Source organism: Choristoneura fumiferana, unplaced genomic scaffold (genome assembly GCF_025370935.1).
Source record: "Choristoneura fumiferana unplaced genomic scaffold, NRCan_CFum_1 Sck3bRy_88;HRSCAF=268_pilon, whole genome shotgun sequence".
NCBI classification, from domain to species: domain Eukaryota; kingdom Metazoa; phylum Arthropoda; class Insecta; order Lepidoptera; family Tortricidae; genus Choristoneura; species Choristoneura fumiferana.
In genome coordinates, this window is record NW_027413074.1 from 20,068 (window position 1) to 38,056 (window position 17,989).

General features: G+C 37.0%; 1 protein-coding gene and 1 long non-coding RNA gene across 3 annotated transcripts; both read right to left on the minus strand.

The window, feature by feature from the left end:
- Positions 1–5,083: 5,083 nt before the first annotated feature.
- On the minus strand, positions 5,084–13,143 carry LOC141445252 (uncharacterized). Of its 2 annotated transcripts, XM_074111042.1 has the most exons (4): positions 12,594–13,143; positions 12,309–12,456; positions 11,671–11,842; positions 5,084–8,149 (listed from the first exon to the last, which is right to left on the minus strand). In XM_074111042.1, the coding sequence occupies exons 1-4, from the start codon at positions 12,996–12,998 to the stop codon at positions 8,047–8,049; spliced, it is 828 nt and encodes a 275-aa protein (XP_073967143.1). In that variant the 5' UTR covers positions 12,999–13,143; the 3' UTR covers positions 5,084–8,046. The 2 variants fall into 2 exon arrangements, with proteins under 2 accessions (XP_073967143.1, XP_073967142.1); XM_074111041.1 differs by lacking the exon at positions 5,084–8,149 and having other exon boundaries at positions 11,342–11,842; positions 12,594–13,126.
- Positions 13,144–15,300: 2,157 nt separating this feature from the next.
- Positions 15,301–17,989, minus strand: LOC141445253 (uncharacterized). The gene is made up of 3 exons (XR_012453306.1): positions 16,897–17,989; positions 15,902–16,068; positions 15,301–15,799 (listed from the first exon to the last, which is right to left on the minus strand). It is a non-coding gene; the product is annotated as an uncharacterized lncRNA (long non-coding RNA).

Here is a 17,989-nt window from a genome sequence, read left to right on the forward strand (position 1 = left end):
CCTTCAAGCATCGTGCTGATTTCTTCCATCGACTTTGCTGTGATCACAATACAGTCGGCAAATCGAAGGTGCGTAATGTATTCGCCGTTGACATTGATGCCTAGTCCTTTCCATTCCGGAAGCTTAAAGGTGTTTTTCAAAGTGGCAGTAAACAGTTTTTGAGATATGACATCTCCCTGTCTTACGCCTCTTTTCAAGGGAATCGCCTTGGAACTGTGTTCCTGTACTCTGACCTCGGACTTAGACTCTGACATAGTAGCGTTTCTATACAAATACATCAACACTTCGATATACAGATAGTCATCGCTGGAGAGTCTCAAGCACTGCCTATGTTACGACCGAATCAAAGGCTTTCTCGTAGTCCACAAACGCTAGACATAGCGGCAAGTTAGACTCTTCGGTCTCCTGTATGACCTGCCGCAGCATGTATGTGGTCTACGGTACTATGGCCTTTTCGGAACCCAGCTTGTTCGGGTTGTTGGAAGTCATCGAGCCTGTGTTCGAGACGATTTACAATGACCATGGAAAACAGCTTATAAACATGGCTCAACAGCGAGATGGTCCTGTAGTTCTTCAATAAGGTGTTATCACCCTTCTAGAAGAACAACTTAACACCACCACGCTCTTGTTCCGTGCTTCTGGCGTTGTACCTTCGAGCAAGACTGAATTAAAGATCCTCTGAAGGATTTTAAGGACCGGTGATCCGCCCGCCTTCAGAAGCTCTGACGGCGTGATTCCGTCCTCACCCGGCGCCTTATTGTTCTTAAGCTGTTTCAAGGCCATCCTTATCACATACAGGCTGATATCCGGGATATTATTCTTATTAATAAATCCGAGAAGACCTTTCTTCTTTTGCTCTGCCACTGCAAGTTTTTGTTGCTAATCATCTCTGAAACCAACCAACAATATTTTAGTTAACGTGATAGCGTGATAAACTAGTCAATTAAATATAATACTACTAGCTGTTGCCCGCGACTTTGCCCGCGTAGAAACCCTTTATCTCGGAAAATTCGTATTTTCCGGGAAAATAAGTATATATCTTAGGCCTCAAGTTATCTCTGTGCCAAATTTCATCGGGATCGGTTTAGTGGTTTGGGCGTGAAAATGTAACAGACAGACACATAGATAGCGTTACTTTCGCATCTGTATTATTAGTAAAGACTATAACATAGCGTAGTGCCAATTCACGCTTGAATAAATAATTTGTTTTGTAAATAGTGGCTATATTTGCTTTAAATAAACTAGTTATGAGTATGGTCTATGGTGCATAGTGTCCCAATTAGCTATTATATCATTTAAGCATGGCTTACTTTATTCGATAGACAGGCATATTTTGCAATGGTAACAATAAAAATCGTTTTCCGTTTCGTAAATATAGGCTAAATTCTACATATGACATAAGTAGTATACTTACTTTTTCATGAAGAATGTTGCACTTCGTAATGTAACACTATTGCAAAAAAAAAAGGCACAAATAATTAGCTTCCCTTTTCGTAAAGATGGCTGTATTTTTGCGATGCAGCATTATTGCATAAACAATAAGCAACGATCCCGCGGGTTTTTTCGCGATGTGCCGTTGTTCACCAGAGAATCGTAGTGAAGTTGTCAAAAGCCGCGGCGCAACTGGCATGCGGCCGCTCTTACGATAAAATAGCGTCAAGTTTCAACCAATCACATAACGGCACATTGCTGCCACGGGGTCATTTTTTGAAGTAGCGACTTGGGTGTCTTATTCACGACAAAGTTTAGCTTATTCTCCACGCAGTTTTATAGTTAGTACGAAAATGTAGTATTTTGCAATAGTGACTTATTTTAGATAAGCAGCGATTTGGTGAAATGAAACTGATGATGAAGACACAGTTGAACCGTCGGAGTTACTAAACTCAATAAACAAGTATTTCACAGGTTGAATTTTAATTACTTTAACAAAGTTGCTAAGCAATTTATGCTCCTCGTAATGCATATGGTAAAACGGTGGTGAAGCACCAGGACTCCTCAATAATGAACGTCTCTGCATCGGAAAAAGCAATTTTTCGTAAAAGGTGACGAGCAGTTGATATTAAACTATTGTATCTTAGATTATTTACACTAAAAAGCGTGAAAAAAAAATTATAACAAAAATTTAACCGACTACAAAAAACCTACCAGTCTGAAGTCGGTCGAGCCAGCAGGAATGATTGAAGGTGCGTAGGTGAGGTAGACGACTATAGGTCCACTCCTGCTGGCTCGTGCTGAGGCACCGACCGACTTCAGACTGGTAAGGTTTTTTGAGACTGTCAAAATTGACATATTGTCATTCTAACCCATTCTAATTTTGATATTTCTGCTTTAGGAAATTAATTAATATTTTTTTGTTTAATTCAACCTCCAACCCAACTCCAACTCGTACCATCCTCAAAATGGAATATGTTAGAATTTTTTTTTTTATTCGACTGGATGTTAGAATTAAAATGTTAGAAGATATATTCAATGCCAATCTGGTCAAAATGGTCCAAAAATTGATAGATGCTGGACTGTACGTAAATGGGCACTGACAAAGGTCATAAAATTTACCAAGGGACTACTAAAGTGCATCATCAACTTTCACACATTACTATAATGAATGTTGATGCAGCTTGAAGTCTCGAGTATAATTTAATATCTGGAAAATTTAAATAAATATCTAAGTATCAACATCTTTTTTGAACATGAAACTACCGTGAGACTCACTCATATTAAATATAATGACCCGGATAACTCACGTCTTAAATCGAGTTTAGCTCGACATGTTTCGGGCTAATCCGTAGCCCTTCGTCTTCGGAGCAACGCGTGTTGCAGCAGCCGCTGAGTCGCGTTGCTCCGAAGACGAAGGGCTACGGATTAGCCCGAAACATGTCGAGCTAAACTCGATTTAAGACGTGAGTTATCCGGGTCATTATATTTAATATAAGTATCAACATCGTTTAATCAGTGTACAGCAAGTGTTGTCAGGGGTCCATATCGGCTCGCATACTTATTGGAAGTCCGAATGTAATGTTTGTCAGAACGATCGTTTGTCAGAATGATCGTTTGTCATAACGATCGTTTGTTATAACTCTTATTTCTCTGAATCCAATAATTGTTCAAAATTGTTATAAAACAAACCTAACCTAACCTATAGTCTTCTATAGGATGACCACTTAAAAAATTCAGAAAACTGTATAACCATACAGTCAGTGGAAAAAATACTATGACAAACGATGATTCGGACAAAAATTACTGTATGACTAGCGAAGAGTATGCGAACTTTGGCGCTCCCGTTGTCAGCCTCATTTTGTTTTTTAATTTGCCGCGGTTTGTCTGGGACAGCTTTCGTTGGCCAGAGTCTAGGTCTCCTCGATAGACTTCCAATTACTTCGGTTGTCACTTCAATGAGCTAATTCGCTTGGTTATGTCGGTGACTGCAGGAGATTCGTTTCGATGCATCTCTCTTCATTTCTGATTTCCTCTGACTTCAGTTTTTGGTTCACTGTCAGAATAAAAGAACTTAAAATCTTCTTTCTCACAAGTTATTTTTAACCGACGAAAACTAAATAGGTTCTAATAAGTTTCATTTTTAATACAAGTTTTTTGCTGACTGTACTTTTTGTTGACTGTACTTGCATAATCTGTAGTGACATCCTGGTAGTCCGGCCAAGATCGTCTCCGCAGGACGGAACTCTTCAACGGTTAATAGCATCGACTTGAAATTTGGTATGCAAATGTAGTTTGGGTGACAATGCAAGTACAGTCAACAAAAAATACAGTCAGCAAAAAAAGCTTGTATTCAAAATGTTTTTTTTATGGTTAGGTTATTTATGTATTTTATTAAGGCAGTTTAATTTATCCATTTCATTTTTAATCAGCCTGTGAAAAAGATAGTTTAAGTGTTGCGTACCTACCCAATTCATATTAAGCGTTTAGTCGCGCGACCGGGTCGCGGTCACATGTCGCGGTCGTCGGTCGCGTTCGCCAACAGAACGCTACCTTAACAATAAATAGATCGCTACACTTGAATAAATTTACTTAAATATTTCCATTGTAAATCAAGTTTATTCAATGGAATCCATAAAAATATATTATTTTTCTGATTTTTTACGGAATTTAAGGGTTTGCAGTCAACCGTTTATAGAACGAAAGGCGTCACGCATTGTACAGTCGTGATTTTTGCTCAACTCTATTGATAAGAACCATGAACTAAACAATTGTAAACATGCCGTAAACAATGATCGTTTTCAGCAAATGTTTTTTATATACTATTCAGAAGAAAATACCTACAATACTTTTAAGCCCGTTTCCACCAGAGATGTGCAAGGATATGTTGCGAGGAATATGTTTTTCATTAACCAATAGAAACGCTTCATTTACCTCGCCTCGCTCCGCTCAGCTGTTTCCACCAGAGATGTGCTGTGCGAGGATGTGTAAATGAAGCGTTTCTATTGGTTAATGAAAAAACACATCCCTTCACTGAAAAAAATAATCATTTAAAATACCTGATAAATCGTTAAAGTTTATTGTTTTAAACAGTTCCAGGGGAGCCTGCTGTTTTGAGCATTAAATTTTACTGTTCCGAAAACAGTTAAAGCAAAACAGTACATTTTAATGTTTTGACCAGTAAAAAAAAATTTACTGTTTAAAACAGTAAAAAAAAGTTTAATGTTTAAACATTAAAAAATTTTTACTGTTTTAAACAGTAAATTTTTTTAAAATTTTTTTTTAATGTTTAAACATTAAAAGAATTTTAACTGTTTAAACAGTAATTTTTAATGTGCACGCACATTAAAATGTAACGAGGGAGACAGTACTTTTTAATGTGCACGCACAGTAAAATGTAATGTGGAAGACAGTAATTTTTAATGTGCACGCACATTAAAATATAACGAGGAAGACGGTACCTTTTAATGTGCACGCACAGTAAAATGTAATGTGGAAGACAGTAATTTTTAATGTGCGTGAACATTAAAAATTACTGTCTTCCACATTACATTTTAATGTGCACGCACAGTAAAATGTAACGTGGAAGACAGTAATTTTTAATGTGCACGCACATTAAAATATAACGAGCAAGTCAGTACTTTTTAATGTGCATGCACAGTAAAATATAACGAGCAAGTCGGTACTTTTTAATGTGCACGCACAGTAAAATGTAACGAGGAAGTCAGTACTTTTTAATGTGCACGCACAGTAAGATATAACGAGCAAGTCAGTACTTTTTAATGTGCATGGACAGTTAAATATAACGAGCAAGTCAGTGCTTTTTAATGTGCATGCACAGTAAAATGTAATGTGGAAGACAGTAATTTTTAATGTTCACGCACATTAAAATATAACGAGCAAGTCAGTGCTTTTTAATGTGCTTGCACAGTAAAATATAACGAGCAAGTCGGTACTTTTTAATGTGCACGCACAGTAAAATGTAACGAGGAAGTCAGTACTTTTTAATGTGCACGCACAGTAAGATATAACGAGCAAGTCAGTACTTTTTAATGTGCACGCACAGTAAGATATAACGAGCAAGTCAGTACTTTTTAATGTGCATGGACAGTTAAATATAACGAGCAAGTCAGTGCTTTTTAATGTGCATGCACAGTAAAATGTAATGTGGAAGACAGTAATTTTTAATGTTCACGCACATTAAAATATAACGAGCAAGTCAGTGCTTTTTAATGTGCATGCACAGTAAAATATAACGAGCAAGTCGGTACTTTTTAATGTGCACGCACAGTAAGATATAACGAGCAAGTCAGTACTTTTTAATGTGCATGCACAGTAAAATATAACGAGCAAGTCAGTGCTTTTTAATGTGCATGCACAGTAAAATGTAATGTGGAAGACAGTAATTTTTAATGTGCACGCACAGTAAAATGTAACGAGGAAGTCAGTACTTTTTAATGTGCACGCACAGTAAGATATAACGAGCAAGTCAGTACTTTTTAATGTGCATGCACAGTAAAATATAACGAGCAAGTCAGTGCTTTTTAATGTGCATGCACAGTAAAATGTAATGTGGAAGACAGTAATTTTTAATGTGCACGCACAGTAAAATGTAACGAGGAAGTCAGTACTTTTTAATGTGCACGCACAGTAAAATATAATGTGCAAGACAGTTATTTTTAATGTGCACGCACAGTAAAATGTAACGAGGAAGACGGTACTTTTTAATGTGCCCGCACAGTGAAATGTAATGTGGGCGACAGTACTTTTTAATGTGCAATTACAGTACCGGCAACTGTGCATGCATATTAAAATTACTGTCTTCCACATTACATTTTACTGTGCACTACAGTTAAAGGTATTGTAAAGGAAAGTACTGTTTAACGTGCATGGACAATAGCGGGTACTGTTCTGAATACCTACTACTGAGCATGCACATTAAAAAGCAATATCCTGCACAATATCTGTAACAGTGCACTTACAGTAGCGAGTACTGTAAGAGCACGGTAAAAGGTATTGTGAAGCCTGATACCTACTGCCTACGCAGTACTGCTACTAGATCAGGTAATGCGTAGGTAGGTAGGTACGCAGACAACCTGGAATAAATTAAAAATTATTTCATTTATGTCATTTATTTAAGAAGAATTAAAATCTTATGTTTAACCCAATTTGAGAACATTTTATTTACAGAAACATGACGCTGAATCCTTTTATATATTTACAATCAGTCAATTTTACATCTTAAGGTGAATGGAACGATAGCGTGTACTTTTCATAATTTGATACAACTGTTACTCCTACTACCTACATTACTTGATTGAAAAACATGTGAAATGTTTTTTACTTAATCAATCACATCATCTAATTACCGCAAAATGTATGGAAAGTTCACGCTGTTCCCTTACACACCTTACCACTCTTACCAGTGTACCTTAATTATTCATCAGTACCTTAACCAAAATAGACTAACAAGGAAGGGTACCCAACTGTCCGACTCCGTTTTGATTCAATTTGATATATGTTATAGAGTAGTCTAAAATAGCACAGGTATTTTTTTTAGCTGCCCAAATTCAACCTGTTAGGAGAAATTGCCCTTTAAAGTACTGAAAATTTACCAAACCCTCCAACTTCTATAGATTTCTCAAAAAAAGAAGATAATGAATTACTGGTTTCATTATATGTTGGAGAACATGAAAAAAGAATGGATACGTTTTGTCAAATGTTTTTTAAGCTCTAGCTCTAGAGCTTTAAAGCTTAGTCCATGATCCTATTCATGGTCTCGAAAAAAAAAACATAAAAAACAATTGACAAAACACGAGTCCATTATTCTTTCATGTTCTCCAACATACAATGGAACCAGTATTTAATTAAATTTCAGTTCTTGGAAGGACAATTTCTCCTAACAGATTGAATTTGAGCAGCTAAAAAAAAAATACCTGTGCAATTTTAGACTACTCTATAACATATATCAAAATAAATCGGACTTGGACAGTTCGGTACCCTTCCTTGTTAGCTACCAAAGGAGATCCGTATGCAAAATATGCAGGCCGCATTCGGACTTCTGATATATGTTGTAGTGAACCCAGGCTACGATATGACTGATGTTGTCAGTCTCTATAGTGGTCAGTCCAGGGAGGTGACAATCGATTTTTTGTATGGGATTTAGAAATTTCTTTTCTCTATCATATCCTGTAACCTATCATGTAACTGGGCTTTGTGAGCCGAGGAACGTTTGGTCGTTACAATTTATAAAGATCATAATTTATAAAAATTTGTGTACTACAATATATTATAAATTGATTAAATATATTGATTATATACAATAAATGATCTATTTCACCTGTCGTATGTTTCAGTATATTACAAGTAATTTGACATATAACTATGTATATCAAACGTCATTTCAAAAACAAAAATATTTTTTGTTTTTTATTCCTAACGAGTAGCTTTAAGGAAATAATGTAATATACATATATATTTAAACGCAGCTCGCAAAAGCTCTTTTAATTGATGTTTCATAAACATTATAGGTTTCAGAACAAGAAATTTCAAAATCTCATACAAAAAAATTGATGACGTCATACCTCTGGCTGACCACAATAGCGACTGGCAACATCAGCCATACCGTAGCCTGGAATCACTGCAACACGTATAAGAAGTCAGGATGCGGTTTACATATTCTGCATACGGATCGGATCTCCACTGGTATAGCTTAAGTCTAAAACAAAAAGTCTTATATTAATTAAATAACCACACGAATTGAATTCAGACAATAGTAAGTATGTCCAATATCTTATAAACCGATACCGAATTGCTACCAACTATATTAAGGATAATGAGGCATTAGGAAAATTAAGAACTAATAAAATTAAGACTTCGTATTCATATTAAATAACCACACAAATTTAATTCATAATAATTCCAACGATAGGGGAGCCATAAGCAAAGTTTAAAACGGCATTCAACTTGTCATACTTATAAAGTATAATAGCGGCCGTTGTATTGGAACAACTGCCATAAAACAAATTTCACGAGCATATAGTATTTCCTTTAAGAAAGACATAACATACAAAAGTGTGCGGAGCCAAGTTAGGCCCGTCTTGATGCTGCTGGAAATCGGTAAGAAATTGCTCCCTGGCGAGTCCAGGTTTTACTGCCTTTTGGAGTAGAGCTCGACATAGCCTCCTCACCTTTCGGTATCAGAGGTGTCAGACTCTACACCATGGTATGGATTATAGACAGGAGTCTATATGTAAAAAAAAAGGCAGGTCACCGGCGTTGAAGCTTTGGTAAAAAAAGAAGACACTAACGATGGTTTCTAAGTACACACCATCGTTAGTGTTAAAAATGTACCCATTATGAACAATTATGTACCACATCGGAAATTAAACTTGGTTCCAACGATAGGGCCTCAAAAGCATATAAAGCTACCTGTACAGCTTCATAAACACGATTATAGTTTTCCTCATCTCAAGTGGTCTTTTCAATCGTAAAAAAGAGCTGACGTAATGAAAAACAAAATCTTTAATTTTATGATGACATGTCTACACATACAACAATAAAGTGCAGGAATGTTTATGATGCTGACTGTACCTGGATTAGGAGCCCATTATCCGCCTTATTAATAAAACTCACTTCTGTTAACTAAAATGTGATTGGTCCCTTTCTCACAAATACGAATGTCAAAGTGACAGATAAAGACAAACGAATTTTAACGGCACTTTAGCTAAAAGAGGTTTGATGGATATTTAATATAAATAAAGACATGTGTAACAAAACTGTCATTTCCGCTGCTTTGGCTGCTGCTATCTTTATGAATTTTTTGTATGTGAGGGTAAAGGCTGGAAATGCTGGGATGCGTCAGGAAGGGTAAGTACTGCGTGTTAATAGGGGTAAAAGCGTTAATAAGCTGGGACGGGAGGTTGTTAACGTTGTTAGTGTGGACAGGGAAGGAATGCGGGGAATGCGTCAGGAAGGGTAAATACTGCGTGTTAATAGGGGTAAAAGCGTTAATAAGCGGGGATGGGAGGTTGTTAACGTTGTTAGTATGGACAGAGAAGGAATGCAGGGAGTGCGTCGTGGAAGGTAAGTACTGTAAGGGGTAAAAGCGTTAATAAGCGGGGATGGGAGATTATTAACGTTGTTAGTATGGACAGGGAAGGAATGCAGGGAGTGCGTCGGGGAAGGTAAGTACTGAGTGTTATAAGGGGTAAAAGCGTTAATAAGCGGGGATGGGAGATTGTTAACGTTGTTAGTATGGACAGGGAAGGAATGCAGGGAGTGCGTCGGGGAAGGTAAGTATGCAGCAGCAGCATGCAGCAGTATGTAACATGAGTCGAGGTATAAGTAAGTCGAACAGTACTGAATCAAGATCGAGAAAAACCACTGGGTGAACAATTCCGGAATAACCTTCGAGAATATCATGCATAATATCTACTCCAACTTGTTCGAATAATCTGAAGCCGTTCACCATTATCCAAACACACTTTTCCTTAACACCAGAATTGGCAGGAATGCCTTCTAAAACGTCAGCTTCATAATCAGTATCACATCTTAGGAGAGCCTCATCGGCATATGTTTGAACTTTCATTACATCTTTTTTTACGCGGCAAATTCTACATGGGAAATTGGCAGAGAAGCTTTCCACAAAACCGGTAATGGAATGGATGCCTAAATTGTCACCGATAATTAAAGCCAGTTCAAAATATACAACTCCATCAAAGTTTGGTACGACAAATGGGATGCCAATGGAGCTCAGATAATTAAGTTCATTTATTACAGGCTGGAATATTACTTTATTGCCGAATTTTAATCTGTCAGATGAATGGAACAGCAACGTTAAAAAAATATGAGATAGAACACTACAACGCCAAGGAGGTAGACATGGGACTGAAACATATACGGCACCTAATTTATGAATCCCGGAGTGACTTCCTAAAGCATTTGAAGTCTCATAGTCGTCAAAAAATAAAAACAACGGTATTACATGTTTACCCATGTGAGTTCTTTTTTTTGATTGCCAATAACGCCCCTGAATAAAGTTTCGAATAACGTTAACATCTTTGTAAAGATCCGCCATGTATTGCAATGTATCAATCAAAACAGTTTCGAGGGAAAAAAAAGCATGTAAGACTTCTCTTAATGGAATAAACTGCATAACGCAAGTAACCGATGAAATAACCTGCCTGCCTCTCAAAGTATTTGACTCGCGGCGTTCACCCACCTCTATTTTTTTAGGTGGAATATAAGTGCGGCGTACCTGAAAGTATTGAAATCTACGATACTCTGTTGAAAATGGATTTAAAGACGAAGAAATTGCAGTAGATATTATTCCTAGCACTTCTGCAACTGAACTATTACAAGAAATTTTACCATTATGAACCATATTCTGAAAGAGGTCACCTATCAATGGAACCAACGAAACTGAGAAAACGCTTAGAAGTGAGTTCATAATTATTTGGACAATATTCCTTGGCAAATTCGCAGACCCATACAAGGACGCTATTAGCGAAGCTAGTGCCATCTCTAGAGAAAGGCGAGGTGAATCTTCAGTTAAAGTTACTTCTGGTGTTACAACACCTGCAGGCATAGTATTAGTCTGGTTTAAAGGTTCTGCAGAAGGTAAATAATCATTCCTGGTAAGATCAGACTGACTAACTAGTTCTTGAGACGGTGAACAGTTAGTCTCGACTAAAACGTCCTGATCAGACACAGAAGGATATTCTTCAGTTAAAGCACTAACTTGATTGGAATGCTCTCGAAAATAGTGTCTACGAAAGGAATTAAACAGATGATACGACCTGGAACAATTGTCTTCTACACAGCGATATTGTTCAAACTTGTGGTTCTCATGAAAAAGTTGGAAATGGATTTTAAGTGCTCGTACGTCTACGACAATAGTGTTACAAATAAAACAGGTAACCATGTTTGTTTACTCAGTTAGGTAATAGACCACAATCATTCAGTAAACTTTGAACAGACCCGGAAAGTTTGGTTTTTGAAATTGTATTTGCCGGAAACTTGTAAATTGCTCTTTCTAAGAATTGCCAGACAGGTAAACATTCACTAGGATACTCCAAATTAAGAGCCCATATTATCTTGAAACATGTATCAACAGTTTTCGAGATGGTTGGCAAATCGTAGATTATGTCGTCAACAACAATGTGATGTGCTATTATTTTTTTCAGAGGACCTGCAACTATCATATATGGTTGAACAGTTAATCCCATAGTCTGGTACCTGGCCTGTCGCTTCTGCCGCTCTTCAAGGATCTTCGTTGGTTCTTCAATGTGTGAAATAAAGCTTTGGCGCACTTCTGCCGCTGATATTCTTTTCCGCTTTAAGTGCACCGGGCCAACCATGTGCGGTAGAAGTAGCAATAGGGCCAGGTTGCTAGTCTCGGAATTTTGATCTGTCAAGCAACAATAAAGAAAATTAGTGTAAAATAAAGAAAAGTAGTGTAGTAATTACTAATATTTTTTATTATCGGACGCTTTCGTTTTCCACTTACTTAAGCACTTAATAGAATAGAATAGAAAACATTTAATTCGAGTATCATAAGACTCGTACATTATATAGGTTAGGTTTTACTTATTACTAGTGTTAGTGTTAATTTATTATTTAGTGTAGGCAATTATATAATTACCTACACTAAACAATGATGAAGTGCATATGTCGACAAGTCATTACATTATATAATATAATGACTTTTCGACATATGCACCTCGCAACAGTGCCTCATATGTAGAGTTTACGCGGCGCGCGCGGCGTCGTAAATTTCCAACGTTGATTTTTGCGGTGCGCGTCGTGCAACGTGCCGTTGCACGTTTACGGTGCCGTGACGTGGACATGTGGCCGGGCCCTAAGACATAACTAACCTTGTGCAAGTTGCTTCAATTCTTCTACAAACGGTGATCGTGTTGATGAGCCTGTAGATATACCGAGTAGTTTGCTCTTCAGTAGCGGTAATTTATCATCCAATGAATGTTCATTGTCAGGATACCAGCGATCGAAGTCAGCAGTAAGCTTAAATAAAGAGATTAAATTAGTTAGAAAACCTTGAAAATTTACTAAAAATTCTCGTTGCATTAAAACAATGAGTGAATATCGGTTAAGGTTTCAATCAGTAAAACACATCAACACTCCAACAGCAAATTACTTACCAGCGCGTGCCCCCAAGAGCGCTTCAAACAGGGAAATTCCTGGAGATACGACAGTTTCTCATTTGAGTGCACACGTTGCTTCCGTTGCTCGTTGGTTCTCTGCCACTTTTCATTGCACAATCCAAAATCATCAGTAGAGCAACGTAACCACTCGAGGGTTTCCTCTTCCTCTGGCGTGATGGGGAGGTTGCTTGTAGAAGGTGCCGACGATGATGCGGCCGTTGGCGACTTCTGTAGAGAACGTCGTGCTCGCGGTTCGTACACTCCGTGTTTTCGGTACTTGGCTTTTAAGTTCGAAACTCCGTCGAACAGTCGACCGTGAGCTCGATGTAACCCCACTTTTGGTTTAGTGTAATAACTTTCTAACCTTTCTAAAGGAAATACCCGTTCTGAAAAAAAAAACATACCAACATTTATAAAAAAGCCATGATTTAGTAATAATAAATTTTCAACTTAACATAGTGTTTCTGATAGTAACTACTTTGTATATCATGGGCGGTGAATCGATATATATATTAGATACTTATTTTTATACACCAGAAACAATAATAAGCGTTACAGAAAACACATACACAGAGAGAAAATTACAAGGTATGCAATAGGTATAATGACTATGACTAGAGACTACCACTAAAACTTCAATGAATTATACAATATGAAACAGCCCAATTACTTAATTGCTCTGACAAAATTGATTTATCAACTTGAGTTAATGAACACATAAAATGGTCTATAGTATAGACCAGTATAGATTATACAGATGATCAATCCAAATGGGTCAGTTGGGAGAAATCAGAAACTATGAGATACAGCGAAACCTGTCCTTAGGAACCATGGCTTCCATTTTAGATTAAGGGACTGTTTCACCATCCAATGATTAGTATTAACTGACGGTTAAATGTGATGCCCTCTCTATTTGTTTTGTTCGAATAGACGGAGACGGCATCACATTTAACTGTCAGTTAACACTAATCAATGGTGAAACAGTCCCTAAATAAAAATGACATTCAATTTTTTGATTTAAATCTCATACATAACCGGGAATCGAACTGGTCAAAATCTCTGTAAACTATGTTATAAATTCTGCAAATTTTTTCGTTGTTATTGTCTGTGGATCGTGTGAATCATAAGTAAAACATGTGTGTATGTACATACAGTCTGTTCAATATAGGAATGGACAGAAGGAAAATAGGTTCTTTATAATGCACGCTTTAGGAAGTCATTTAATAAATTGCATTTTTTTAGTATACGGTCTAAACTTAATTCTAATTAAAATATCGAAGACGTCAATATTGGTTTCAATTATTCAGTAACTAACTGTTGCCCGCGACTCCGTTCACGTAGAATCCGTTTATTGCTATCCCGCGGGAACTATGCAATTTTCCGGGATAAAAACTAGGATTCTATGTCCTATCTTGTACTATCTGTATACCGAATTTCACCTTAATCGGTTCAACGGTTAAGACGTGAAGTGGTAGGTAACTAACAAACATACATACAATCTTACGCAATTATAATGAATGTTGGTGAGATTAGTTTTGCTATTTTTCATATAATAATTAAAATACAATAGAAAACTATTCTATTTTGTTAAAAACAGAAACGTCTTCCCATAAAATACCTAAAGAGGCAGAGGTAAAGAACATTCTGCAAGAAACGGAACGTTTATAATATTGCTGACTCAAGAAATATTCTGTACATTATTTATAGCTTTTAATCGCCAGTTTGGATCAAAATGTGACGTATACGAATAGTTTAAAATTTTTACAACGAAAGTACTGCACCAAATTTGATGAAATTTGGGATTGAAAAAAGCTTGCGCTTTATAGCAGAAACTAGGAGTAGAATATTTTTAAACAGGGAATGAGAGCGGATGAGTCCACGAAACACAGTTAGTAAAATTTGTATAAATATAAATCGAATTAATATTACGTAATAACATTGTGTTATTTTGTAAGTACATTACGTATTAATCTACCTACAAAGTAAACAAAATTATGACTTCATCTTATTACTTATTTTATCCATCATCATCATCATCATTACGACTTCACAAAAAATGTTTAGAACCTCTTCTTCTGTGACCTTAAGAGTCCAATGTTATCCTGAATGGACTATAGTATGTAAGGGTCAAACCTTGCAAGTTAAATTTGACACACTTCCAGTAATCGGATTGACTTGAAATTTGGCATATTTATGTAAATTTTGTGACAATACAATAATCTGGTCTGGTCAAGCCGTGGTGGCATAGTGGGTTGACCTATCGCCTCTCAAGCTGAGGGTCATGGGTTCAAACCCCGGCTCGCACCTCTGAGTTTTTTCGAAATTCATGTGCGGAATTACATTTGAAATTTACCACGAGCTTTGCGGTGAAGGAAAACATCGTGAGGAAACCCGCACAAACCTGCGAAGCGATTCAATGGTGTGTGTGAAGTTCCCAATCCGCACTGGGCCCGCGTGGGAACTATGGCCCTAGCCCTCTTGTTCTGAGAGGAGGCCTGTGCCCAGCAGTGGGACGTATATAGGCTGGGATGATGATGATGACAATAATCTGGTAAAGACATCCTGGTGGTCCGGCCAGGAAAGGCTTCACAGGACGGAATTCCTCAACGGTTAATGGAATCTATTTGAAATTTGGTATGGCAATTTAGTTAATTGACAATGCAAGTACAGAAGCTTTTATTTTTGCTGACAGTAAGTACTTTTTGCTGTCTGTACTTGCATTGTCAACTAAACTACATTCCCATACCAAATTTCAAGTCGATTCCATTAACCATTGAGGAGTTGTCCTGCGGAGACGATCCTGGCCGGACCACCAAGATGTCACTCCCTGATTATTGTATTGTCGCCAGATTTACATTAGTATGCCAAATTCGAAGTCAACTCGACTACTGACCCGTACATACATAGCATACACACATTGCAAGTTAAATAAAATCTTGTAAAATGTGTTTCTTTTCACTTATGATTCACACAATCCATAATAACAATGAAAAAATTTGCAGAATTTATAACAGCTTACAGAGATTTTGACCGGGTTTGATTATGTTATTTTCACTGACTAATTTTTTCTTATCCTGAATTACGCTATCAGTTGTGCTGTTTCCAGATCATATCTTATTTTCCATGTCACTGTCTTCATCCTTACTGATGTCATTTAGTGTCAGGTCTTCCACACTCCATACTGCTTTCAGATGTTATTGTATCTAAAAAAAAACGAATAATTGTTAGTGCTGTAATGTAATGCCATAAGTTCTGGTTTATTAATATCAACCACTTTGTTACCAAATTATTGAAAATAGCATTACCTGCATGTATTTCGATCAATTCCTCTTCAATTGGTTTCATAGGGAGTGATGGAGGTGAAGATAATGAATCATCTCGATACTTTTTGTTTTTGTAATTTTTCTTTTGTCTGACGAAGATGACGCCGCCTGCCTAGGTTTTTCCACAGCAAATGCTTCCTTCAAGTTAGCTAACAACCAAAAATAGTACATTATTGCAGAGGCCGGGAAATTAGGGATTGCCGGCCAAGTAGATAAAGGGATACGAGGCTGGCAATCTCTTTTAACGCTTAGGTATTTAATGCTTTTCTCAAACATTGTCGGGAAATTAAACATCAAAATTCCGTCTGCCGCGGCTAACTATGCAATTTTCCGGGATAAAAACTATCCTATGCTCATTCCAGGATCTCAAACTATCTCCATACCAAATTTCATCTAATTCGGTTCAGCGGTTTATAACAGTATTTAAACTTCGCGGTTTATTTTTTCGAAATAATGCGAGTATTTCTGAGTATGTTTGAGAAAAAACATTATCTTATCTTAAGAACACATTATTAACGGCACCAGTTAATTTGCACATGCATGCACAATTAAGATCACTAGAATAACATAACAAAATAAAAAATATTTTTCATCACACTTGCTCGTAAACAGTGTCTTGCTAAACATTTTATCGTAAAAAAGCAATTCCTGTAGTTTAATATGCTATCTCGAGGTGCTTTTAAAATAGTAGTTATAGTGAAAAAGGTGCATTTTGAGGTTAGAATGTTTAATTCAAATTACTCTAAACTGCCGGTACATGATTGATCGATACAACTAAAACACCCAAATAAAACATGCTAGTAAAATAAACAACAGGACATAACTGTAGCATGGGAATATCAACGTTACAAGGTATATATGATCTATTGTCAAATCTATAGCTTGCATGTTCAAAATACTATTTTCAATTCAACTAGGCAGGCATAAAGCCATATCGATGTCGTTAATAATAAGCATTTAGTAATAATTTAACTTACATCTCTTTCTGGTTTCTCCATTATTTTGATCTTCTTTTCTTTACACTTCTATTAGATAGGCGTACGCCATACGCACGCACGCAAACACGGTCGGTAATCAAATCAAAATGGCTGCTGGCTGGCTTCTGGCTTGGCTTGGCTTGGGCTCGGTCGGCGGGCGACGACGCACGCGGACGCGGGTGACACTCTTTCCCGGCCCGGATAACACCGACATGGAAATACCGGCCCTGTTTTTTGTGTACACGTCCTTACAAACTGACAGGAGCTTCTATGGGCGTGTACACGAAAAACAGGGTCGGTATTTCCAACCCGGTATTATCCGGGCCGGCTTGCCAGATCAAATTCGAATTAGAAATTCGGAGATATTACGTCCAAAAAACAAGAGATCGAGAAAAAAACCATTAGACTAGAGATGCTCATTTAGTACTCAATGAATTAACTCTAACAGATTACGACTACAAAAAAAACTTATGTTTTGTTAGTTTACATTTACAGAGTTATTTCCATGTTCCCGTAACGGCCTATAAAGCCGGACACTGTTAAGGATTTTTAACCGACTTCAAAAAAGGAGGAGGTTCTATGTTCCGATGTTAGTATTTTTTTTTATGTATGTTCGTCGATTACTCAGTCAATTGTGGACCGATTTTCAAAATTTTTTTTTTAATCGAATAAGTATTTTTCTGAGGTGGTCCCATTGTCACCAAGTCAAGATCTGATGATGGGATCCTAGGGAAATCGAGTGCAAACCTCAAATTTGATAGGCACACCTATGGCGATTTTGCCATTATTAGCATTAAGATGAGCATTTACATTCAGAAAGTATCATTTGGTAACCTGGACCTGATGAAGAAGACCGTGATGACCAATGGAACTCATCAAAGCTAAGTAATGCTCGCTCGTCTATAAACGATCATGATTAATATATCTAGATAAGCGACTAAGAAGAAGCTTTAAGTTAATGATTCTTTCGAACTGATATGATGCTGAAGCCAGAAGGTAGGCAACGGAACTCTGTTATAAAAAAAAGCAACTAAGTCGTGTTTGGGCTTAATAGAATCGTTGTGAGATGTACTTTAGCTACGAATCACTAAAA

Bases quoted from the DNA above. Each gene is read 5' to 3' on its own strand.
- LOC141445252 (XM_074111041.1), bottom strand. From the start codon at position 12,998: ATGTTTTTTTTTTCAGAACGGGTATTTCCTTTAGAAAGGTTAGAAAGT. The intron at 12,457-12,593 runs GTAAGTAATTTG...TCTTTATTTAAG, and splicing joins GCTCTTGGGGGCACGCGCTG to CTTACTGCTGACTTCGATCG. The intron at 11,843-12,308 runs GTTAGTTATGTC...GTTGCTTGACAG, and splicing joins ATTGAAGCAACTTGCACAAG to ATCAAAATTCCGAGACTAGC.